Source organism: Pristiophorus japonicus, chromosome 10, assembly GCF_044704955.1.
Source record: "Pristiophorus japonicus isolate sPriJap1 chromosome 10, sPriJap1.hap1, whole genome shotgun sequence".
Taxonomy (NCBI): domain Eukaryota; kingdom Metazoa; phylum Chordata; class Chondrichthyes; family Pristiophoridae; genus Pristiophorus; species Pristiophorus japonicus.
In genome coordinates this window covers 151373873-151400861 of record NC_091986.1, presented here as the reverse complement: position 1 = coordinate 151400861, position 26989 = coordinate 151373873, and the positions used below count along the sequence as shown (strand labels likewise).

General features: G+C 43.3%; 1 protein-coding gene across 2 annotated transcripts in view; it reads left to right on the top strand.

Moving 5' to 3' along the window:
- LOC139275132 (radixin) overlaps window positions 1-26989 on the top strand; it is a 103499-nt gene that overhangs the window by 64605 nt on the left and 11905 nt on the right. For both annotated transcript variants that reach the window (XM_070892174.1, XM_070892175.1), the window contains exons 7-9: window positions 3240-3386; window positions 5995-6091; window positions 16128-16291. In XM_070892174.1, the coding sequence (XP_070748275.1) occupies window positions 3240-3386; window positions 5995-6091; window positions 16128-16291 (408 nt within the window). The remainder of the gene's footprint in view (window positions 1-3239; window positions 3387-5994; window positions 6092-16127; window positions 16292-26989) is intronic.

The following is a 26989-nucleotide window of genomic DNA, read 5'->3' as shown; positions in this document are numbered from 1 at the left end:
TTGATCTGAGGCTCTGGTTCGATGTGATCCTCCGTGGATCTGTCGTCCTCTGCAACATGGTGGTTTGCAGGTTTAACAGGCTTTGCAGCTCGCCTGCACATATGTTGGTGTCCCATTGTTCCACAGCCCTTGAAATGTACACTTTGAATCGGCATAAATGGAAACGATGATCACCCCCGCAGTGCCAACAAGATGTTAATGGCCTTGCATACATCACCCTTGATGGTGGACTCTGATACATCTGCGGACGTGTAGCTGCAGGTATGTGTGACCTGCCCTGTACGTTACGATTCGAAAACATCGCAGTACATGTAGCAGCACTTGTGTGCTGAGAGATTTGCTTCGTATTGTCACTGGTGGCAATGAATGCCTGGGTTATCGCTATGGCCTTACTCAAGGTTGGGGTCTCTATTGTCAAAAGTTTATGAATATGGTTTTGTGGCCAATGCCAAGTACGAAGAAGTCTCTGAGCATGTGCTCCAAATGTCCTTCAAATTCGCAATGTCCTGCAAAGCGTCTTAGCTTGGCGACATAACTCTCCACTTCCTGGCCTTCGGACCTTTTGTAGGTTTGGAACTGGTACCTCCATCAGAACGCTTTCCTTCAGGTTCAAATGTGCTCGGACCAGTGTGCACAAATATCGTATGATTTCTCTGTGGGTTTCGCTGGAGCAAGCAGATTCTTCATGAGGCCATACGTTGGTGCCACACAATGGTGAGGAGGATCGCCCTTCGTTTGGTAGCGTTCTCTTGCTCATTGGCCACGAAGTATTGGTCGAGTTGCTCCACAAAAGTTTCCCGATCATCTCCCTCCGAGAATTTCTCCAGGATGCCCACTGTTCTCTGCATCTTTGGGTTCGCTATCTGTATCTTGTCGCTAGTTGCTATGTCTGGAGAAAGAGTCAGACTGAACACTGAGCCCAAAGTAAAGTGTGACCGTTGTCTCTTATTTGCAGATCTCCAGAATGCGCCTCCAACCTGAGGCCTCCTTAAATACCTGGGTTCCCAAGGGATTATGGGATCCCTTGGGACTCCAGGGGATGAGCCCTCTGGTGGGTGTACACAGTATATACAAGTTTACATATATATCGGGTATTATTTACTGATATTAAAGTAGTGAGAACATTTCCAGCACTAAAAGTGAATGATCTTGCCAACATTGGGTGAAGATGCAAAATTCAGGTGCTTCAGCTCTCTTCCCCACATTTGCCCCGCCCCCAAAAAAAGAGAGATGCACATTGTGTTGAGAAGACTTCTATGATGCAACTGCATATCTGTTGCAAGCAGCATTGATAGTGTAGGTATATGCCACCATTGTACTTATGCAATCGTGGATGAGTGAAGGAATTAAATGAAAACTTGTTTAGTCCACGCATTGTACAACTTTTCACTGGTGTATATACTTCAGTAGATGTGCATTTGAGAGGTATTTCTGGGAGTTCAGGTAAAGGCCAGCAGCAGTAAAAATAAAGAAGATTTGTAAGTACCCTTTAGTGAACAAATGAACTGCAGAGAATATGTTTGAAAGAGGATTTAGTTTCTACATTTGAGTAACTTCTCTTCCTGAATGGAAGAAAAGCAAACAACCTAAGAAACTAAGGCTTGGGTCATCTTGGGTTTGAATGTAAATGTTGGAATTTGTATGTGGTCACCTCTTGGGCACTGCCTCATTAATCGTTAAATGCCTAGCTAGTGGGAGAAGAAAAAATTTGACAGAAATTCCACCTCTATCCTTGGCATCCTTGGGTGGCTGTAAAGTTTTATGTTTTCACTATAATAGTAGTAAAAGAATAGTCAGTAAATTTGAATTCTAAAGAATAAATTGTGAAATTGAAAATGGAGAAAATAGCAGATCTCAAACCATAGTGTAAATAGGTATCCTCTATGGTTCAGATCCCTAAGAGCAAAATGTAGCAGCGCTGCAAAATATTTGAAACTGTAAAAATATAATTTCCCTAATTGGTTGTTCCTCTTAAGAATGGTTTAAATGGTTAAAGGTAAAAGCAACTAAATTGTGTGCCTTTCAATGTGAAATCGCAACATCATGACGTTACTATGAAATGAATCACTAAAAGTTCAGATTGGATTTTGAAGGTGCTGGTGTAAATAGGACCGCTAAACCCAAACCCAATTGGGGACTGATTGAGTTCTATTGATGAAGCATGATTGCTACCTTAGATACGTGAGGAATAGTATACCTGTCACTGTTACTGTCACTACATTGCGGTAATATTGGGTTGTGTAAACAAAGCAATGGAGTAGGTTATGCTAAGATTTTACAATGCTTTGATCAGATCACACACAACATATTGTTCACTTTGGGTCAGCATGCTACACAAAGGATGTATGTGCATTGGAGAGGGTCCATAAATGAGGAGTAACTATGATCCCCAAGTATAAAGAGGATAAACTGAGGAAGCTCTACAATCATCCAGCGAAAGTTGAGGGGGTGGGTGGGGGGGTTCTGGTCCCTATTGAGGAATTTGCAATATTAAGTTAAAGGTAAGTAAGACAAACCTCATGTCTGTGTATTGAAACCAGAGAATGTAACTATAAATTAATGAAGTAAATTTAAAACTAATACAATTTCTTTACTCAAAGGGTAATAAATGTTAGGAATAAGGAAGACATTTAGGAACATCTAGTAGCTGTCTGATAATAGTGGGGGAAACTTTGATGGGCTAGAAGAGCATTTATCCTTTCCTGCTATTATATTAAATAGTGTAGGCAGAGACAGATGAGCCAATGTCCTCTCGTAAAGTTCCAGATGTTTCAGTTTACTATGTCTTTCAAGTGAATGTATCTTTATTATAATGTAAAAGTGGTAAACTTTGCACATTGATTTATTGTATGTTTTTGCTGTGACCTACTAATGTGCAGGAAGATTTTTTTTAACCTGCAATGTCCATCTCACAAACCTTTTTGCTATTCAATACAACATACTTCAATCAATACCAATGCATGTGTTCAGCATTTTGAAGAGCCTGCTTTACATCAGTGTTTTTTCTCTCTCTAAACCTTTACTGCATATTCAGGATATCTTTCACTTGATATATCCAGCACATGTAAAGGTAATGTGTACTATGGGTGTTGCATCATTTAGTTATGAATGGGACTGGATTAATTGTAGTGCAATTGATGATTAAATTTATGAACAACCTCTGACACACTTGGCTTTTTTAAGTGGTATACCTGTAGTAGCAAAGAATATTTATTTTATTTTTACATTTCTGTTGATAGGGAAGATTCAATGATGGAATACCTCAAGATTGCTCAAGATCTTGAAATGTATGGTGTCAATTACTTTGAAATCAAGAACAAAAAGGGAACAGAGTTATGGCTGGGTGTTGATGCTCTTGGACTTAACATCTATGAACATGATGATAAGTAAGAACTGTATTCAAAATATTTTCTGAATTGTTCACTTGTTTTGTAATCTAAAGCCATAGTTTAATGTGATATTAAAGAAGGAAATTATCACCTAGAGTGAATGTGTAGTGAAAAGCTATTTTTATATACTGTGGTGGATTAGCTGATCTAGGCTGGAAGAGCAGCATAGGGAGTGGTAAAAGAATTAGCTAGGTTCCTGCTCGTATGCTTATCCAGTGATTTGTCAAGCTTTTTAGTCATCCTTCCTAATATCTCCTCCTTTGGCTGGGTGTCAATTTTAGTATGATTGTTTTCCTGCGTTAAAGGCATTATATAAATGCAAGTTGCTGTCGGGAGAGACTGGACCTGGCTTGCCAATGATGTCCTGCAATTGAATAGCTCACCACACAAGGAATGAACACTTTTTTTTTCTCTTGGCCTCTCTCTCTCGAGCCCTTATTACCTATCACCCAGTCATGCCACCTTTCATTTACTTCTTCTCCCTCGGGTATTTTGCCCCCCAATCCTTGCCGCAAAGCATCATTATTCCTTGGTCACCCTCCGTGCCTTTCTTGGCATTCTCAGATGTGCCTACATTACAAGTGTGTCTACACTTCAAAAGTACTTAATTGACTAAAGCACTTTGGGATGTCCTGAGGTCATGAAAGGCGCTATATAAATGCAATTCTTTCTTTCTAGCAAAGCACTCATTGCTGACTCCTTAGGAATAAGAATCCCAAATGCCCCATCTTCACCTTTTGCCAATCTTTCTGCCCAGCGAGCATGCTGAGGGACAACTCTCGACAACCTCCTTCCCATTATTCTCCCTCAATCCCATACTACCAGCTTGGACTTTGCCAGCGAATCAATAATCCCTGCCCCTTTGCACATTTCACACCAGAATCTCTCTTCGCTTGTGAACAAGTCTCTTACCATCCATGACTGGATAAATGCACTGATATCATGGCTTTGACTTGCTTCATGGATGGTGACTCCTTGACATTTTACTGAAGTCTCCTGCCTAGCTATACTTTGCACCATCTGACCTGCCCAGACTGCCATGGGAGCAATTTGCCTTTATCACCATATCAGTCTTATTCCTCTGGCACTGTTTCACCCCTCACCTCTGCTTTAAAATCCTAGTTCTCTACCTCCATCCCAAGGTTCTTCAGATTATTCTTTGCTCCCTCTGCAGTAAGCAACTTGTATTTTTTTCCCCATCTCAACTCACCTTGCCAACTCTCCTGATTCCACTGTCCTCCCTAAACCTCTTTCTCCACATAAACTCTCATACCCACACACTGCCACTCTCTCAATCTTGCAATCTTACATGGCCCCATTACTTTTATTGCTTTGATCAAGATAAGGCCATCTCTGTCTACTTCCTTGTCTCTCATCACCCACATCTCCATAAAATCCTTTGAACCCCACTTTCTTTGTATTCCCTTTGAAAGAACTTGTCCCAAGTCACTTTCAACTGTACTTGCAAACCCCCAACTGCTTCCCTTTGGCCTTCCATTCATGACAATACTTCTGTAACTGTTGTTTTGCTCAACTACTCTCATACCTCCACCTTTGATGTCCTTGTCTCCTGTAAAAGCTTCATTCTCCCATCCTGGTTGTTCCCCTGGCATGACCCTCATCTTTGCTCGCTCAAGTCCAAGGGGTAGCAGACATGAGCGGTATCTGGCGCACAAGTGGTTTAGCCATACATCACCAGATCCTGTGTCCTTCTCTCGTTTCTGAGCTCAGAGACCCATCTTCTACTTCCTTGACTCAATTTCTACTAAATGACTGACCACCCAAATTTGCATCCTGCCTCCCATGATAGCTGACATTGTAAATGGTTCACTCCAATCAAATATTATCCCCTCACTTTCAAAATAGCCGCTATCACCTGCCACCCTCAAAGGTTCACCTTCTACTCGTGACTCTGTTGCATTTCCCCCCGCTCATTGTCCTTGGCCTCTCTGCAGATTTCACATGAGGACCCCACAATCCTCCTCTGGTCCAGCCTCATGAGACTGCCCTTGCTTGGTTCCACAAATCATAACGAGATCATCTCAGGAATGGCTTATTTTCCTGTTCCTTTACCAGTATCTCGAGTTCCCCAAGCATCTATCATTGGCCCCTATCTCGTCCTCCTCTACATGCTGCCACTAGGTAACCTCATAACACATGGGATCAGTTAAGCAGTTATACCTAGTTGATGAACCCAAGACCAGTCACTTGTGGCCTTGCAAATACAATATAATCACCAAGTCTCAAGCTGCAGCACAGCAAATCTCAGTTGGGAGCCTGCAGTATATATTTGTCCTAAATATAACTGCAACAGGTCCTCTGCTGGCTGGTATGAAGTAGAAAAATATATTGGGCAATTTACTGAAGACCTCTCTCTATTGCCAAGGAAGTGCAGGTGTGCTGCTCTGCTGAGCTATTTATACTTGGAAAATTTTAACTGGACTTTGAAAAGTAAAAGTTCTGTGTATTTAAGGGGATTGTGCTCACGCATTATCAAGTTTCAATCTGTACACCTGAGAAATAAAGTACAGTCCTTATTTTCATTGGGAGAAAATAAGTTAGAATTGTACTTCTGTTAATTCAATTTGTAATTTTTACTCCATAGATTGACGCCAAAAATTGGATTTCCTTGGAGTGAAATAAGAAATATCTCCTTTAATGACAAAAAGTTTGTCATAAAACCTATTGATAAGAAAGCTCCAGTAAGTATTTAATATTTGAACACTTAAATATAAAATTTCACTGTGCTTTGTGAATTAAAACTTAGAAGGTTAGAAATATGATTTTTGAATTCCTTTCATTCTGAATGATTAAATGACCATGAATGTTCAGCAATACCACTCCCTCCTAACGTGCTCCTTGGGAACAGAACATTTAGTACCTGTAGCAAGGTATGTGTTATAGTTTGAGCAAAAACAGGATCCAACCCAATCAGTCTGAGAACTTTGTTTTTTGGGGGGGAGGATCAAAATGTAAATAATGGAATTTTTTTTTCCCTTTAGTGAGATTAAAACATTAAAAATGTTTTGATGCTAAATAAACTAAACCTTGTGCTAAAGGATGAGTAATATAACTTATTTTGCTGGTTGAGGGACAGGAGAAAATAAAGAAAACAATTGTGATGTTATCTCTTGCTTTTAGAGTCTAGAAAATTAATCTGACAAGTAACTTGTAAAATATTGCACGTAGCAATGAGATGGTGTCATGCCTCTATTGTCCACAATCCAGTTTAAATTCTCAATTTAAAATGGGGTACAGTTGAGAGGTATGATGCTATCTCATTGCAAGTCCTCAAATAATTGCTTGCAGGATTAATTTTCTGGACTCAAAATGAGCTGATCAGCATGTCTGCTTCTCTTCCCTTTTCTCTGCCATTCCACTGCAAGCCAATGATAAATTTTATATCACCTACTCAACCAATACTACTGTAACAGTAGCAAATCTCTGTGCAAACTAGGCTTTGAGGCGCATAATTAAACACTTACTTCAATATGGCTGCACAATGCTTTATCCTTTATTCCTTGCGTTTAATGTTATTAGCCTTGTACTCCTTATTAAAAATGACTATTCAGCAGTTAGCCTCCTGTTTCGAACTGCAATCTTTTATTGTTTGAATGTTCTGATCTTGGTCTTGACTTTCATTGTCTCGCTATCACTCCAGTGAAAACCATGAGCAGTGGGTTGTTTGAAGCAGAGACCAATATTGAAGTATCGTAATTCAGGAAAATGAAGGTTGCAGTTTTGGAACACCGTATGACTGGATAAATATTTTGAGGTGGAGGAAGATACAGGACTATTGAGAGCGGAGCAGTGAGTTTAGTTTTGATTCCTCTAAGACAGTTGACAGAGTCATAATAGGCTGAGTGTCCTACTTCTGTATTGTTTGGCTATATAATTATTTTGAAACCTTTGTGTAATAGCCTTGTCCTAGAATGAAAAGGCTGATATGCAAATTCTTTCAGAAATCCTAGGTTTTTGGTTTTGAGCTCTTCCAAGAACTGTTTCCTGAGTCTTTAAGGACTTGCATGTTTCTCTCTCAAAGTAGTGTTATCATGAGTGAGGAAAAGATGAGGGGATCTGATGTAAATAAACCTTTGGTTTAGTTCCGTGCATTCTGTTTATGATGAGTCTTGGGGCTGGATTTTAGGCTTTTCTGTTTTCGGGGCAGGGTGGGAAACTTGCCCTCTGGGAATAGTCTGTGCTTTGGTAAGGAATTTTAGCCAACTGGGCCCTGCGTCAGGGGGCGCAGCGCCAAGGAAGGAGTTGTACACTTTACGAGGCGCGAAAATGGGAAACTCGCGAACTGAAGTGCCAGGCCAGGAGCGCTGAGAGAGAGGCCAGGGGGTGGGAATAAAAACACAAAAACATTCCCAAAACCGTTCCCATGCCACCACAATACAGATCGCTTCTTAAAAAAAAATTAAAAGAACCAACACGCGCACTTGCCTTTTATAGCACATTACCATCCTCACTGCCGCCGCCGGCATGGCTGGACCGCTCTGATTTCCCAGGCAGTCATTGCGAGGCGCGATTCTAGGTGTACCGGTCGGGTTGGAGTCAAAACTCGGACGGTGTCGCAACCAGAGGTGTAGCACACTCAGCGCAGATCTTCCCGGCGGTGCTGCTCAGTGCTGCCGCAAAACCAGATCCGAGGATCGCGACCGGACACACGAGACCTCACCGCCGCATTTCATGCCGCTCTGGGGCGAAACCCCGAGTGCAAAGGACTGGAAAATCTAGCCCTGGGAATCTAATTTTTGTGCATATGCACAAATTGTTAAGAAATCTCAATCTTAAACATGAATATTTTATTCGTTTCTCAAAATTTTGCATGCATTAGATAAATAATTCATGGTGACTCCATACACACACCTCCTCTACATTGGGGAGACCAAGCGTAGATTGGGTAACCGCTTTGCAGAGCACTTCCGTTCAGTCCGCAAGTGTGACCCTGAGCTTCCGGTCGCCTGTTACTTTAATTCTCCTCTCCATTCCCACTCTGACCTCTCCATCCTCTGTCTCCTGCACTGTTCCAACGCAAGCTCGAGAAACAGCATCTCATCTTTCGTTTAGGCACTTTACAGCCTTCTGGCCTCCACATTGAGTTCAACAATTTCAGAGCGTAGCTGCTGCCAATCTTTGGCTCCCTTCCCCCCCCCCCCCCCCCATGCCCAGCCCCCCAGAGCCTGTTTCTTCTTGTCTCTAATGGCAACTGGTCATTATCCCGCTCTTCACACCCTATCTTGACTAATGTTTTTCTAATTCTGGCATTACCATTTGAATTTGGGCCATCATTCCTTTTGTGTCTCATCGCTCCTGTCTTCCAACCTATCACAGACCTTCCCTTTTTGTTTTTTCTTCCCCTCCCCCTTTCAGTGCTTAAGAATCTTTTGGAACACACTCCAGTTCTGACGAAGGGTCATCAACCCGAAATATTAACTCCGCTTTCTCTCCACTGATGCTGCCTGACCCACTGAGATTTCCAGCATTTTCTGTTTATATTCCAGCATCTGCAGTATTTTGCTTTTGTTCCATACATATAGGGCCCGAAATTGGTGAACATACCACCCCGCGGACCATCGATATACCGCCCAAAATCGCGAAATTGATTGAAAAATACCTGCATACCGCCCGGCGGAAAATTCATCAGCTACATTCTGCCGGGCGAGATGCATACTGTCCGCCCCTGCACACTGCCCAAAATTGCCGAATTGATCACATACCACTGACCCTGCAGACTGCCCTGGAAAAGGTGGTTTTAAGTTGATCTTCAGTCGACAGTATGCATCTTTACCTGTAAATTTTGTTAAAATATCTGTCTTTCTCCACCCCCCCCCCCCCCCCCCCACAAAGTGATCTCCCTTCACAGGTTTCTATGCCCCCCCACCCCCAAAAGCAGCGATCTCCCTTCACGGATATCCCCCGCCCCCCCAACAGTGATCTCCCTCGCAGGTATTCCCCCCCCCCCCCACAGTGCTCTCAGGCCAGCAGTCTCTGGATTCTCATCTGTGCCTCTTGGCGCGGGGGGAGGAGCTTCACAGCAGCATGCACGTGCGCACAACTCGGGAGCCGAAGATTCCTGAGTGAAAAGGACTCGCCGGCTGCACTCCGCTCTGCCCGCTGAACTCCGCTCGGCACACCGCCTACAAAAAAGTGACCAAAATCATGACCACTTCGCCCCAATGGTACCCGGTGTATGAAACGACATACCACCGAGAGATGGGCAGATGACCAATTTCAACCCCATAGTATCTGCTTTACATGGAAACTTCTCTATCAATTCTATGAAGGTTTCCAATAATTTTTTTTGCATCTCCAGATAAACCAAAACTACTGTTTTGTAGCACATTGAAGAGGAGATTTCTCTCTGATGCAGAGAGGCATCTCAAAACATTTTTCTGCATTAAAGTGCCACACACCCTGATGCACGAGTGGAGAGATTTATGTGCAAAAGGCAGGAGTTGAATTACAGTTTTGCAAGTTCAATTTGGGGATCATCTTCATTAACACCTAAGCAAAATTGCTGGTTTAAATAGCAAATTGGGCAAGTTACTGCAGCAAAGGACTAAAGTTTTTTTGGCTTCAGATGAGCAGTTCAAAATAATTCAAATACTTGGGCAAAAGTTCTACATTAGAGCAGCATTCTGAGGAGGAATTGAACATATATCAGCCTTGGCTTGAAATTTTGCTTATGCACTTAAAATATCCCCCTAGTATTGCTTCTGAAGGTTCTAAAAACCTCTGCAGGGGGTGTGCATTACTGAAATCCAGTATATTTGACATGGCTTTACATGTCTTGGCTTCAGTTGAGATGTGAGCTAACTACCCTCCCAAGGTACAAAATGGAGGACTGGAGGCAGTCATCATCATCATAGGCAGTCCCTCGAAATCGAGGAAGGCTTGCGTCCACTCTGAACATGAGTTCTTAGGTGGCTGAACAGTCCAATACGAGAACCACAGTCTCTGTCACAGGTGGGACAGACAGTTGTTGAAGGAAAGGGTGGGTGGGAGGCAGTACGCTAATGTAACTAGCAAATGCTTCTGTTCAGAAACCAATTCAGTCTAAAAGATCTTTGGTGGCTGGAATACCTTTTATTTGAAGTGTTCATTTATGAAAATTGTCAATGATTAACTTATCTCTGAATGCTGAGCTATTAAGATTTTTATATGGAGCAAAACCTGATCTAGGGAAAATATACAAAGGAAACAGCAAGTTCCAGATATTAATATATCATCTTGGAAGGTGTAAAATATGTGAAACTCTTTACCTGCAAACAAATGACTAAGATGAAATGTTTAGTAGTGTAAATCAGCACTTAGGCTATTTAGTTTGAACTCACTGGGCGAATTGCATCTCATTATGCACAAGCAACATTTCCTGTTGAAGGCCTGTGAAAAGACAAACTGAATGCTCTGTGCCTATCTTTCCTGATATTCCATTTGTTCCTCTCCAATTGGCCTTATTTCCCCCCCTCAGCATTGAAACGGCCCTTACACAGTTTTGAATTATACCAAGACTGTAATTGTGGTGCTTTATCCTTGTTCTCCAGGCCTTAACTGCAACATTTAGCATAGCTGATCATGCCATTTTCCTCCAACGCCTTTCCTCTGCTCCATCTGTATGGAGCAGACCTTGCATTTTCCAATACTGCCTATCAAATGTAGTTAGCGCATCTCCAGCAATTGCTTCGCTTCTCTTTCCCTCCGTCATCATCTCTGAACCCTCCCAAAGGATCTATCGTTGACCCCTTTGTCTTGATTTACATGCTACCCTTTGTCAATAGGCACAGGGTTAGCTTCCATATGTATGCTAATAATGTCCAACTCTATCTGTCCACCATTTCCCTTGATCGCTTGTTTGAATCCGTGCTGTTGGATTTAGACATGACTGCGTCAATGGCCCTTCCTCGGTGATATCCCGTCCTCCCTTCATAAGTTTATAAACTTGTCCAAACTCTGTTGCTTATATTCTACCCTTCATTTAAGCCTCATTTGTCTATCTCCCCATCACAATGACAATCCTCCTTAAGCAGTCCCCTGGAGTTGAGGATGACTTGCTTCCACACTAAAGAGTTCTAAGGTGACTGAGACCAATGCGGGATCTACAGTCTCTAACAGGTGGGGCAGACAATGGTTGGAGGGACAGGTGGATGGAGTGCTTGATTTGTCGTATGTTCCTTCTGTTGTTCTTGGCTTCCGTGTGCTCCTGGAGAAGAGACTCAAGTGTTCGGTGCCTTCTCGGATGCTCCTCCTCCACTTTGAGCGGGATTCCCAAGAGTTGGTGGGACTGTTGTATTTTTTCAGGGAGGCTTTGAAGCGTTTTCTGTCTTCCTGGGGCTCGCCTGCCGTGACGTAGCTCGGAGTACAGGGCTTGTTTCGGGAGTCTAACATCGTGCATGCGGATAATGTGGCCCGCCCACCGGAGCTGGCCGAGCATGGTCAATTCCTCGATGTTGTCCTGAGAGAACACGCTGATGTTGGTGCGCCTATCCTGCCAATGAATTCGCAGGATTTTGCGGAGGCAGCGTTGGTGGTACTTCTCCAGTGCTTTGAGGTGCCTACTGTACATAGTCCATGTCTAAAGCATATAGGAAGGCGGGTATCACTATTGCTCTGTAGACCATGAGCTTGGTGCCGGGTTTGAGATCCTGGTCTTCGAACACTCTTTTCCTCATGCAGCCGAAGGCTGTACTGGCACACTGAAGACGGTGTTGGAATTCGTCATCGATTTCTGCCCTTGCTTCCAAGTTATGGAAAGTGGTCCACATTGTCCAAGGTCTCATTGTGGATCTTGATAACTGGGGAGCAGTACTGGTGGGGCTGGTTGGTAGAGGACCTTTGTTGTACTGATGTTTAATGTGAGTCCCAGACTCTCGTACGCTTTAGTGAAGGTGTCAACGATGGTTAGGAGTTCGGCCTCCAAGTGTGTACAAACGCAAGCATCATCTGCATATTTTAATTCAGTGACCGAGGTTGGAACAACCTTGGATCTGGACTGAGGCATCAGAGGTTGAACAATTTTCCGCTAGTCCTGTAGATTAACTCCACTCTAGTGGGGAGCTTGTAAAGGGTGAGATGAAGCATTGCAGCGAAGTAGATTGAAAAGAACGGTGGTGCGATGACACAGCCTTGCTTGACCCCAGTCTGCACTTGTATTGAGTCTGTGGTGGATCAGTTGGTAAGAATCTCGGCTTGCATGTCATCGTGCAGCAGGCAGAGGATGGTGACGAATTCTTGAGGACAGCTGAATTTGAGAAGGATGCTTCATCAGCCCTCGCGGTTTAGAGTCTAAGTCCTTTGTGAGGTCATACAAAGCCATGTACAGAGGTTGATGCTGCTCCCTACATTTTTCTTGGATTTGTCGTGTGGTGAAGATCATGTCCATTATGCCCCTTAGAGGGCAGAATCCACATTGCGGCTCTGGGAGGAGCTCTTCAGCCACTGGGAGGAGACGATTGAGGAGGATTCTTTGACTCCTTGTCACTCGACATTAAATTTAAAACCTTTTTCTATAAATTGGTCCATAGCCTTGCCCCAACCTTTCTCTCTAAACTCTTTCAGCTCTATAACCCCTTTTGTTCTGCTCCTATGATTCTGGTCAATTAATTTCCACCCACCCCCATGATTGTTGGATGGAGCTTTCAGTCACATCTATAGAGCTGATTCTGTAGACCTCGTTCCTTCTCTACTTATACTGGGAGGTTTTCTACTTTAAAAATTCTATATAAAATGTAGTAATAGTATCCATTGAGAAGTCCTGTTCTTTCCCACAGTTTGTAACACACTGCCAAGAATGTGTTAATTTCTTATAACAACTTCTGGATTGAAAATATCCTGCTGTATGTATTTAATGTACAAATAGATCTCACCAAGTACTGTTAGCCTGTTAATGTTAGTCTGGTGATGTGTTCTGTTTCTGCCTTTAGTAGTGACTAGGGAATATAGTGGGCATTCTACATGTTCTCCAGTAAGCAATCGCTTGGTGCACTAGCCAATGCACTGCATGAATAAGGACCTAATTTTCACTGCATAAAGGGATTCTATCTGCTTATAGTAACTGTCTAGCCACAGGCATGAGTACATGTTGGAAAACAACCTAAAATACAAGTGAGGAGAGGTGACAAAATTGCTATTTGAGACAAAACTGTCTACGTGCCATCAAGTTGGTAAACATTTTTCAACACAGTGGCTGTGCAGTCTATTGGCATTTGCAAAGGTGCCCCAGGAAAATGGGTGTTTTCCTTCCCAAACCGCAGTGATATTCCTGTTAGCTCAACATGTGACCAGGAAGAAAATTATAATGGCAGTTCTAAACCTGTGCACAGAGCTCTTGTTGGTGGGCAGGTGATGAATTTGATCTTCTAGATCTGGGGAATAACAAGGAAGGATATACATGCCATTGAGGGAGTGCGACAAAGCTTCACCAGACTGATTCTGCTCAATATCTGTCTGTCTCTCAGATAATCATTCACATGAGGAGATCAAAACAATACTCCAGGTGCGATCTCACCAGGGCCCTATATAATTGCAGCAGGATGTCTTTATTCTTGTATTCAAATCCTCTTGTAATAAAGACCAACATACCATTTGCTTTATTAATTGCTTGCAGTACCTGCATGTTAACTTTCAGTGATTCGTGTACAAAAACACCCAGGTCCCTCTGAAAATGAACATTTCCCAATCCCTCGCCATTTAAAAAAATACTCTGCTTTTCTCTTTCCTTTGTGAAGTGAATAACTTCACATTTCTCCACATTATATTCCATTTGCCATGTTCTTGCCCATTCACTTAACCTGTCTATATCCCCTTGAAGCCTCATTTCATTCTCCTCACAAATTACATTCCTACCTAGCTTTGTATCATCAGCAAACTTGGATATATTACATTTGGTCCCCTCATCCAAATCGTTGATCAAGATTGTGAATAGCTGGAGCCCAAGCACTGATCCCAGTTACATTCTGCCAACCCAAAAATGACCCATTTCATCCTACTCTCTTTTCTGTTTGTTAGCCAATTGCAATCTATGTTAGTATATTACCACCAATCCCATGAGTCCTAATTTTGTTCAATAACCTCGTGTGGTACCTTTATCGAATGCCTTCTGAAAATCCAAATACACCACACCCACTGGTTTCCTCCCCGCCCCCTTTATCTTTTCTACTAGTTACAACCTCAAAAAACTCAACAGATTTGTCAAACATGATTTCCCTTTCATAAATCCGTGTTGATTCTTCCCAATCCTATTAGTATTTTCTATGTGCCCTGTTACCAGGTCTTTAATAGATTCCAGCATTTTTCCAATTACTGATGTCAGGCTAACTGGTCTCAAGTTTTCTCTTTCCCTCCTTTCTTAAATAGTGGGGTTACATTAGCTGTCTTCCAATCTGTGGGAACTGTTCTAGAATCTATGGAATTTTGGAAGATGACAACCAATGCAGCCACTATCTCTATAGCTACCTCTTTCAAAACCCTAGGATGTAGGCCATCAGGTCCAGTGGATGTATCGGCTTTCAGTTCCACAAATTTCTCCAATACTACTTTTTTTACTAATACAAATTTCTTTCAGTTCTTCATTCTTGCTAAACCCTTGGTACGCCACTATTTCCAAGAGGTTTTTCATGTCTTCTGTGAAAACAGAGACAAAGTATTTAATTTCTCTGCCATTTCCTTATTCCCCATTATAATTTCTCCTGTCTCAGCCTGTAAGGGACCCACATTTACTTTTGCTAATCTTTTCCTTTTTAGAAGCTTTTACAGTCTGTTTTTATGTCTTGTTAGTTTACTCTCATTCTATTTTCCCTTTATCAATTTCTTGGTCCTCCTTTGCTGAATTCTAAAATCCTCCCAATCTTCAGGCTTACTGCTCTTTTTGGCAACATTATAAGCCTTTTTCTTTGATCTAATGCTATCTTTAACTTCTCTTAGCCTCAGTTGGATCACTTTCATTGGATTTTTGTGCCTTAAAAGGAGTCTATGTTGTAAATTATGTATGTATTCTTTAAATATCCATTTGTCTACTGTCATACCTTTTTGTAATTTCCCAATCTACCTTGGCCAACTCTCTCCTCCGTACCTACGTAGTTTCCTTTGTTTAGATTTAAGACCCTAGTTTCGGATTTAACTAAATCGCTTTCAAACGTAATGTAAAATTGGATGATATTATGGTCACTCTTCCCTAAAGACCCCTTAATTAATAACCTTGTAATAAACCCTTTCTCATTGCACAATACTGGATCTAAAATAGCTGGTCCTGTAGTTGGTTCCTGAACATACTGATCTAGAAAACCAACTTGTATACATTCCATGAATTCGTCCTCCACTCTATTACTGCAAATTTGGTTTGCCCAGTCTATATGTTGATTAAAGTCCCCCATGATTATTGCATTACCTTTGTTACATGCACCTCTAATTTCCTGATTTTAAACTGTGCCCTGCATTACCACTACTGTTTGGGGGCCTATAAACAACTCTCACCAATGTTTTCTGCCCCTTGCTGTTTCTTGGCTCCATCCAAATTGATTCGACGACTTGATTTTCTGAGCTAAGATCCTTTCTCTCTACTGTCTTTATCCCATCCTTTATTATCAGAGCTACCCTTCTTCTTTTCCATTTTGCCTATCTCTTCTAAACGTTAAGTATCCTGGAATATTTAGTTCCCATTATAGTTTCGGCTATGTAGTCATTTGAATGTTATGATATGAGTACTAATTTTTGCATTGTAAAATTGTTTTTATGTAGGATTTTGTATTTTATGCTCCACGTCTACGAATCAACAAACGAATTCTAGCACTTTGTATGGGAAATCATGAACTCTACATGCGAAGGAGAAAACCCGACACTATTGAAGTACAGCAAATGAAGGCACAAGCCAGAGAGGAAAAACATCAGAAGCAATTAGAAAGGTAAATGAGAACAGTCAACTTCACCATCACCCTATACAAGTCCACCTCTGCTGCATTGCAGTGACATTGATGTGGGCCTTGTCTTTACTCTGACCTCTAACCTAAAAGAGGGCTACGCTAACCTTTGAATGACGCTAACAACCCTTGCATAAATTCCAAATAAGTAATTGACTTTCAACAACCAGCATTTAAAGCAAGATCATTTTGTGGAAGAGAGCTTTAGCAACAAATTATGTTTACATAGCACAAGAGGGACAGAGAGATATTGAGCAGGATCTGACACAATTTGGTAGGGGAAAGAGATCAAAGGCATGGATGAAAAAAATGTTGCTTCTTTGGAGGCTTTTAACAGCAGGAAGGTAATTTCAGAAGCCAGGGACATAATGGCTGAAATATTGGCCTCTGTGAAGGAATGTAGAGAGCCGGGGACAAACGATGATCAGAGAATGAGCCCTAGAATGTATGGATGGAGAAGATTCCCCAAATAGACTAGACTGTACAGGAATTTGAAAATGAGTAGTATCTTGAAATCAATACACTTAGGAGTTCGATATTGCCTCTACCTCTGTTCTGCTCTCCCAGAACTTTGCAGGAGGCAAATTGGCTGTCACATTTCCCCCATTACAAAGCTGCAAACAGTCTGGTTCAGCCTGTGATGGTTTCTCCATGCGATTCAGCATTTTTCTTTCCCAATCCCTGTTTTACATCCCAAGATGAATCGTTTCTCACTTCTCTACATTAAATTGCATTTGCCACCTTTACAGCAATCTGTTGTGCTCCTTTAACCTTCAATTCAATTAATCTTTTTATTTTTTTCATCTATTTCGTCCTATTGTTCACCACCTGAGATGATGCCATCTTCTGTGCTCATCAACCTCCCTACCCCTGGACTGTGTTGAAAACCAGGACTTTTACTCAAACCCATTATTCCTCACAACCTTAAAGCTGGAATCTTTTCAGTCTTTCCTTCCTGTTCCAATGTTCAGGCTTTCAAAATCCAAGCTTCCTGATTTAACTCATCTTATTTATTCCTTTCCACCTTCGTACCTCTAATGTTTTTGACAGCTCCCCTTGCTTTGTCATATTCATTAAAACAAACTAACCAAATAATATTTCCCAGTCCTGAGGAAGGGTCTTAAGTATTGTCTGACTTCTGTTTTTCCACACATGCTGCCTTTCAAATTAGTGCAGCTGTTTAATCTTTTCCAAATACAAGCAATATGTTCATTATTGTGTAGACATGGAAGATGTTGTCGTAAAAGTGACTATTCCAAATATAGGTGGAAGAAAGCATCTCAAGGCATCGTCTTCTTTGTGTGGTTGAGAATATGTTTGTTCACCTGAATTGCACAAGATGCTTGCTCAGATTGAAAGAAAAGCCCAAAATATAGCAGACTATAGAGAGAGTTACTGTGTGCATAAAGAGTCAGACTGAACACGGAGCTCAAAGTAAAGTGTGACTGTAGTCTTTTATTGCAGGTCTCCAGAGTGCCCCTCCAACCTGTGAGGCCTCCTTAAATACCTGTGCTCCCAAGGGATTATGGGATCCATTGGGACTCGAGGATGAGCCCTCTGGTGGCTATACAGAGTAAATACAAGTCCACAACACCATCTCCCACCCCCCCCCCCCCCCCCAAAGTCAATAGTGTAAGTATTTAAAATGTGAGTCGATCTGGGGCCCTTCTTGCCCTGGTTGATCGTCTTGGTGTGAAAGCTGGTGTTGTTGAATCATTTGTTGGGCCCTCGCTGGGCTGCTGTGCAGCTGGCCTTGCTGGGCTGCCTGGTGTGTTGGGTCCTGCTGGGCTGCTGTGGATGATGGGTTCTGCTTCGTGGTCAACCGTGGTGCTGGTTGCCACTGGTGTGTATGTTGGGGGATCAAAAAAAGTAGGGTCCAAGGTGGGTTGCTCAGGATAGTCCGTGAATTTGATTTGGTCCAAGTGTTTCCGGTGAATGAGTCCATTTGAAAGTTTGACCTGAAACACCCTGTTCCCCTCTTTGGCCATGACAGTGCCGGGAAGCCACTTGGGACCTTGTCCATAATTTAATACAAATACAGGATCATTGATTTCAATCTCACGTGACACATTTGCGCTATCACGGTATGCCATTTGTTGAAGCTGCCTGCTCTCTACCTGTTCATGTAGATCAGGGTGAACAAACGAGAGCCTTGTCTTAAGTGCTCTTTTCATGAGCAGTTCAGCAAGTGGGATCCCAGGGAGTGAGTGGGATCTTGTGCAGTAGCTAAGCAGGACTCGGGATAGGCGAGTCTGCAGAGAGCCTTCCGTTACTCTCCAAGTCCTGCTTGATGGTTTGCACTGCTCTCTCTGCCTGACCATTGGATGCTGGTTTAAACGGGGCAGATGTGACATGTTTGATTCCGTTACGGGTCATGAATTCTTTGAACTCCGCACTGGTAAAACATGGCCCGTTGTCGCTCACCAGGACATCGGGTAGACAGTGTGTGGCAAACATAGCTCGCAGGCTTTTCAGTAGTGGCAGCGGACGTGCTAGCTGACATTATCTCGCATTCAATCCACTTGGAATACACGTCTAAAACCACAAGGAACATTTTAACCAAGAATGGGCCTGCATAGTCAATGTGTACCCGAGATCACGGTTTGGAGGGCCAAGACCATAAACTTAGCGGCGCCTCCCTGGGTACATTGCTTAACTGCAAGCATGTATTACATCTGTGAACGCTGGACTAAATTCGCATCGATACCGGGTCACCACACGTGGGATCTGGCTATCGCTTTCATCATTACGATGCCTGGATGGGTACTGTGGAGGCCATTGATGAAGGTGTCTCTGCCCTTCTTGGGGACCACTACTCGACCGCCCCACAGAAGGCAGTCTGCCTGTATAGACATTTCAGCTTTGCGCCGCTGGAACGGCTTTCTCTCTCCCTGCATTTCCACTGGGACACTGGACCAGCTCCCGTGAAGCACACAGCTTTTGACTAGAGATAATAAGGGGTCCTGGCTTGTCCAGGTTTTGATCTGCCGGGCAGTGACCGGTGATTGCTCGCTCTCAAATGCTTCCATAACCATGGCTAGATCTGCAGGCTGCGCCATTTCCACCCCCGTGGTGGGCAATGGCAGCCTACTGAGAACATCGGCACAGTTTTCTGTGCTTGGCCTGTGGCGGACGGCATAGTTGTATGCGGACAATGTGAGCGCCCATCTCTGGATGTGGGCTGATGCGTTGGTATTTATCCTTTTACTCTCTGAGAACAGGGATATAAGTAGCTTAAGGTCAGTTTCCAATTCGAATTTTAGCCCAAACAGGTATTGATGCATTTTCTTTACCCCATAGACACATGCTAACGCTTCTTTCTCAATCATGCATGCTGTAGGCTCTCAGCCTTAGACAGACTCCTGGATGCATAAGCAACCGGTTGCAGTTTCCCGAAATCATTAGCTTGTTGCAATACACACCCGACACCATATGACAACGCATCGCATGCTAGTATCAAACGCTTACGTGGATCATACAACGCAAGTAATTTGTTTGAGCATAACAATTTTCTCGCTTTTACAAAGGCATTTTCTTGGCTTTTGCCCCAAACCCATTCGTCCCCTTTTCGTAGTAAGACATGCAGTGGTTCGAACAGTGTGCTGAGACCCGGTAAGAAGTTACCAAAGTAGTTCAGGAGTCCGAGAAACGGCCGCAGCTCCCTCACGTTCTGTGGCCTCTGCTTTCGTGATTGCCTCCATCTTCGCGTTGGTGGGCCTGATGCCGTCCACCGCAATCCTCCTTCCCAGGAATTCCACTTCAGGCACCAGGAAAACTCACTTCTAGCGTTTTAACCTGAGCCACATGCAGTTGAGTCGACTAAGAAGCTCCTCCAGGTTCTGCAAATGCTTGACTGTGTTCCGACCTGTGATCAAGATGTCTTCCTGGAAGGCCACGGTGTGCGGGACCGACTTTAGTAAGCTTTCCATGTTTCTTTGGAATATCGCCGCCGATCGGATTCCAAACGGGCATCTGTTATAAACAAAAAGACCTTTGTGCGTGTTGATGCAGGTGAGGGCCTTCGATTATTCCTCCAGTTCCTGCGTCGTGTAGGCTGAAGTCAGATCCAGCTTCATGAACGTCTTTCCTCCCGCCAGCATTGCAAAGAGGTCATCAGCCTTTGGTAGTGGGTATTGGTCCTGCAGGGAGAAACTATTGATAGTTACTTTGTAATCGCCACAGATTCTGACGGTGCCGTCTCCCTTGAGGACTGGGACGTTAAGACTGGCCCACTCGCTGAAATCGATCGGTGAAATGATGCCCTCTTTGCAGCCGGTCTAGCTCGATCTCTATCCTTTCTCTCATCATGTAAGATGCTGCTCTCGCCTTGTGATGGATGGGTCGTGCCCCCGGAATTAGGTGAATCTGCACTTTTGCTCCTTGGAATTTCCCGATGCCTGGTTCGAACAGCGAAGGAAATTTGTTTAAGACCTGGGCACACGAAGTGTCGTCAGAGGGCGATAGCGCTCGGACGTCGTCCCAGTTTCAGCGTATTTTTCCCAGCCAGCTCCTGCCGAGCAGCGTGGGACCATCGCCTGGTACCACCCAGAGTTGTAGCTCATGCACCGCTCCATCGTAGGAGACTTTACGGTGGCACTGCCGATTACAGGAATCACTTCTTTCGTGTAAGTTCATAGTTTCGTGCAAACTGGAGTTAAGACTGGCCTTGAGGCCTTGTCGCACCACAACCTTTCGAACGTCTTTTTGCCCATGATGGACTGGCTCGCGCCCGTGTCCAGCTCCATTGACACCGGGAGTCCATTTAGTTCAACATTCAGCATTATCGGGGGACAATTCATGGTGAATGTGTGCACCCCATGTATCTGTGCCTCCTCGATCTGAGGCTCTGGTTTGTTGTGATCCTCCATGGATCTGTCCTCCTCTGCAACATGGTGGTTTGCAGATTTAACAGGCTTTGCAGCTCACCTGTGCAATCGTTGGAGGTGTCCCTTTTGTTCCACAACCCTTGCAAACGTATTCTTTGAATCGGCATGAATGGAAATGATGATCACCCCCGCAGCACCAACAAGGTGTTAATGGCCTTGCATTCATCACCCTTGATGGACTCTGAGACATCTGCAGACATGTAGCTGCAGGTATGGGTGACCTGCCCTGTAGTTACGATTCGAGAACAACACCACTTTGTTCACCGTACTTGTAGCAGCACTTGTGTGCTGAGAGATTTGCTTCATATTGTCACTGGTGGCAATGAACGCCTGGGCTGCTGCTATGGCCTTACTCAAGGTTGGGGTCTCTCCAGTCAAAAATTTGCGAAGTATGGTTTTGTGGCCAATATCAAGTACGAAAAAGTCTCTGAGCATGTGCTCCAAATGTCCTTCAAATTCGCAATGTCCTGCAAGGCGTCTTAGCTCGGTGACATAACTCCCCACTTCCTGGCCTTCAGACCTTTTGTCGGTATAGAACCAGTACCTTGCCATCAGAACGCTTTCCTTCGGGTTCAAATGCTCTCAAACCAGTGTGCACAAATTGTCGTACGATTTCTCCGTGGGTTTCGCTGGAGTGAGCAGACTCTTCATGTGGCCATACGTTGGTGCCCCACAGATGGTGAGGAGGATCGCCCTTCGTTTGACAGCGTTCTCTTCCCCATTTAGCTCGTTGGCCACCAATTATTGGTTGAGTCTCTCCTCAAAAGTTTCCCAGTCATCTCCCCCCAAGAATTTCTCCAGGATGCCCACTGTTCTCTGCATCTTTGAGTTCGTTATCAATCTCGGCACCAGTTGTAGTGTATGGAGAAAGAGTCAGACTGAACACTGCGCTCAAAGTAAAGTGTGACCGTAGTCTTTTATTGCAGGTCTCCAGAGTGCCTTTTCCAAGCTGTGAAGCCTCCTCAAAGACCTGTACCTTGGGACTCATGAGGATGAGCCCTCTGGTGGCTATACAGAGTAAATACAAGTTTACATATATAACACATATATAATGTAAAATGTTTTAAGAGTTAGTGCCCACTACGTGCCAACTCATCATCCTTTTCCCTCACTTCCCCCATTTGTGGTGAAAATGACGGATTATCATGTTTGTATGTGGAGATTGAAATACCCTTTAGGCAAGTTAGTATTGTGTTCCTTTTATGCTGGCCTAGGACAAGTAATCTCATGAAGAACATGACACTCAGATTTTGTTCTGAATACACTGGGGCAACTGAACACAAGCAGTATGTGTTCTTTGCAGTGTTTTCCTCGTATGTTAAAGGGGTATTGCTGCCATGTTTACTCTCTGCAAATCTGCCTACTGTTGTGCCTTGTGCCATTGTCATCAATCATGAGTAATTTACAACTAAACAAAACTCTGCCATGTAAACCCAGGGACTCCTATTAGTCATACACCTACTACTTCTCTCCATGAAAAGGCACTCATTTTAACCTTTTGCTTTCACTTGCCATGTGGTGGGGAAGAGAACTGAAAAGCCACGTCAGTTTAAAAATGTGAAGGCAAAATGTAAAGAATGTTATTGAAGGTCAATATATTTTTTATATGAAATGCATTGTTCATTTAGTATAGTAAATGAAACACACTGCACCACGTGGCAACTATCTGGCATCTACTTGCTGCCATCTGCTGATCAATAAAAGAAATCATAAAACAGCTGCATATTCCTCGAACTCCAGCCAAGATGACATCCCTTTATAGAATCATAGAATAGTACAGCACAGGAGGAGTCCATTTGATCCATCGAGTCTTGTGTCAGCTCTTTCGAAGAGCAATCATTTTAGTCCCACTTCCCCATTCTTTCCCTATATCTCTGCAATTTTATCTCAAGTATTTATCCAATTTCCTTTTGAAGGCTACCATTGAATCTTTACAAATGGAAAGAAAAATTCTCTAACTCAGTAAATATAAAGCTGTTATCTAGTGTGGTGAATTGTAACTAAGGGACTTACTATTGTTGGACGATGTGTTGCATGTATTTCAAATAATATATAAGTCCTTGCCTTAATCCCTGAAAGAGAGGGACTTGCACAGAGAATTATCATGTCTCAAATATCTAAAATACTTAACATGCAATAAATTATATTGCAGTGCAGCCATTGTTATGTAAGCAAAACAAGGCAGCCATCTTGAACTTAGGAATGCACCATAAATTGCAGAGAGATGAATGACCAGTTAATCGAATAATGGTTAACGGCAGAAAGTTAACCAGGAAGAAGGTTGACATTAGTGTGTGGGAAGGGAGGGAGAGAAAAGGAGTGGAAATTAATTTCATTGCAACATTCTCATAAGTTCCCAGAAAAGCGGAAACAAAATGGTCATAAAATTCCAGCATCCACAGTATTTTGCTATTGAACAAAATGGTCATGTTTGTTTAAATCGCCATCGTCTTCATCCACTTACAAAATATTTAGCAAACAGATTTTGCACTATACAGCAAAACCTGTAAATTAGGAACTCTTGAATTTGCATCAGGTGTTCTTATGGTCATGGTTAGTGAGGGGGGTTGCGGTATTGATTAAAGATACTATTATAGCTGTGAGGAGGGATGATATGTTAGGGATCATCAAACTAGGCCATATGGGTCAAACTGAAAAACAAAAAAGGGGCGATCACACTGCTGGGAGTGTACTATAGACCTCCAAACAGTGAGAGGGAGATAGAAGAGCAAATATGTAGGCACATTTCTGAGCAATGCAAAAACTATAGGGTGGTAATAGGGGATTTCAACTATCCTAATAAGTGGGACAAAATGAGTCAAGGGTATAGAGGGTGTGGAATTCCTAAAATACATTCAAGAGAACTTTTTTTAGCTAGTATGTAGGAAGCCCAACACTGGAGGGGTGGTTCTGGATTTAGTTTTAGGGAATGAAGCTGGGCAGGTGGGAGAGCAGTTAGCTGCTAGTGACCATAATTCAGTTAGATTTAAGGTAGTTATGGAAAAGGACAAGGATAAACCAGGAATAAAAGTTCTAAATTGGGAAAAGCCAACTTTGCTACATTGAGGTGATTTGGCCATAGTGGACTGGGAAACAGCTACTTGAATGAAAATCAGTGGCGGGCATTCAAGGAGAAGATCCGGAGGGTTCAGGCCAAATATGTGCCCTTAAAGAAAAAGGGTGGGACTAACAAATCTCGAGCCCCCTGGATGTCGAGGGACATACCGGGCAGGATAAAGGAAAAAAAGGAAAGCTTATGACATACTGAGGGCTAAATACTGCAGAATCGCGGAGTATAGAAAGTCCAGGGGTGAAATTAAAAAAGATATTTGAGAAAGCAAAAAGAGCATGAAAAATTCTTGGCAAGTAAAATCAAGGACAACCCAAAGATGTTTTATAAATATAAAGAGCAAGAGGATAACTAAAGAGTAGGACCTATTGGAGACCGAGGGTAATCTGTGTGTGGAGGCGGAGGATGTGGGTGTGGCTCTTAATGAGTACTTTGCATCTGTTTTCACGAGAGGGACAATGCAGACACTGCTACCTAGGAGGAGTGTGAAATATTAGATGAAATAAACATAGTGAGAGATGAGGTATTAAGAGGTTTAGCAGGTTTGAAAGTGGATAAGTCCCCAGGCCCGGATGAAATGTAGCCCAGTCTGTTGAGTGAAGCAAAAGAGGAAATAGCGGGGGCTTAGACCATCATTTTCAAATCCTCTCTGGCTTCAGGTGTAGTGCCAGATGACTGCTAATGTGGTACCTTTTTGTTTAAGAAGGGAGAAAGGGGTAGAGTAATTACAGGCCAGTCAGCCTAACCTCTGATGGGAATATTATTGGAAAAAATCCTGAAGGACAGGATAAATCTTCACTTAGAAAGACACAGATTAATCAAGGACAGTCGGCACGGATTTGTTAAGGGAAGGTCGTGTCTGACTAACGATTGAATTTTTCGAGGAGGTAACAAGGAGGGTTGATGAGGGCAAAGTGTATGATGTAATGTATATGGACTTAAGCAAAGCTTTTGATAAGGTCCCACATGGTAGATTGGTCACGAAAGTAAAATCCCATGGGATCCAGGGCAAAGAGGCAAGTTGGATCCAAAATTGGCACGGAGGCAGGAAGCAAGGGTGTTTTTGTGACTGGAAGGATGTTTCCTGTGGGGTTCCTCAGGGCTCAGTACTAGGTCCCTTGCTTTTAGTGATGTACATCAATGATCTAGACTTGAATATAGGAGGTATGATTGAGATGTTTGCAGCTGATACTAAAATCGGCTGTGTGGTTGATAATGAAGAAAGCTGCGGACTGCAGGAAGATATCCATCAACTGGTCAGGTGGGCAGAACAGTGACAAATGAAATTTAATCCAGAGAAGTGTGAGTTAATGCTTTAGGGGAGGGCTAAAGAGGAAAGAGAATACACAATAAATTATAGGACACAGGTGTAAAGGAACAAAGGGATCTTGGAGTGTATGGCCACAGATCCCTGAAAGTAGCAGGCAAGGTAGATATGGTGGTTAAGAAGGCATATGGAATACTTGCCTTTATTAGCTGAGGCATAGAATATGGGGAGGGGGGAGTGGTTATGCTTGAACTGTATAAAACACTGGTTAGGCCACAGTTTGAGTACTGCGTGCAGTTCTGGTCATCGCATTGCAGGAAGGATGTGATTGCACTGGAGAGGGTACAGAGGAGATTTACGAGGCTGTTGCCGGGAGAGGAGAATCTTGGCTATGAGGACAGATTGGATAGGCTGGATTTGTTTTCCTTGGAACAGAGGAGGCTGAGGGGAGATCTCATTGAGGGATATAAGATTGAGAGGCCTAGATATAGTGGATAGAAATGGCCTATTTCCTGTGGCAGAGTGGTCAACAACCAGGGGGCATAACTTTAAAGTGTTTGTTAGAGGGGATTTGAGGGGACATTTCTTCACCCAGCAGGTTGTGGGGGTCTGGAACTCACTGCCTGAAAGGGTGGTAGGGCCGAAACCCTCACTACATTTTTAAAAAGTATTTGGATGTGCACTTGAAGTGCCGTAACCTGCAGGACTACGGACCTAGAGCTGGAAAGTGGGATTCGGCTGGATAGCCTCTTGTTGGCCGGCACACACGATGGACTGAAATGGCCTCCTTCCGTGCTGTAAACTTCTATGATTCTATGTACAGTAACCAGATGAGCCAAATATCCCATAATTGGCTGTATCTTCTGCAGCATTCCTTTTTTTTTTTCACCCTCACTAATTTCATGACTAATTTTGGTGTCCTGCTAGCAAGATGTGATTTCAGTCCATTTTCTGTAAATTGGGTCTCTTAGTTCATTGCCATCCTGGGGTACATTTCCAATGAGGGAGGGTTGTCCTGATCCTGGAATCTATGTTGGCAACCTGCACAGGACACAAAGGTGCTGTTGGACCGAAGGGCCTAGGAGATCCCAGCCAAATTGATGGACGGTGGTGATGGTGGGGTGCGAAGGTTAGTTAATATCCTGCAGACCCCTGTCTGGGATGCCCTCCCTCTGCTGCAGCTGCTAATGTTTGAAGAGTTGGGGAATGGGTAGAGACTGTTAGCAGCTCATGAGTACTACTGGTAGAGTAAGGTTTTCAACTCCTGGTTGGAGGCCTGACCACGTGACTCCTACAAATGTTGGAAAGTGTGAGGTTTCAAGTGTGGGGCTATAGGGTGGGAGGAATTTAACACAATCACAATCACTAAGGAGGTGGTACTCAGTAAGATAATGGGACTAAAGGCAGATAAATCCCCTGAACTTGATGGCTTGCATCCTCGAGTCTTACGAGAAGTAGCG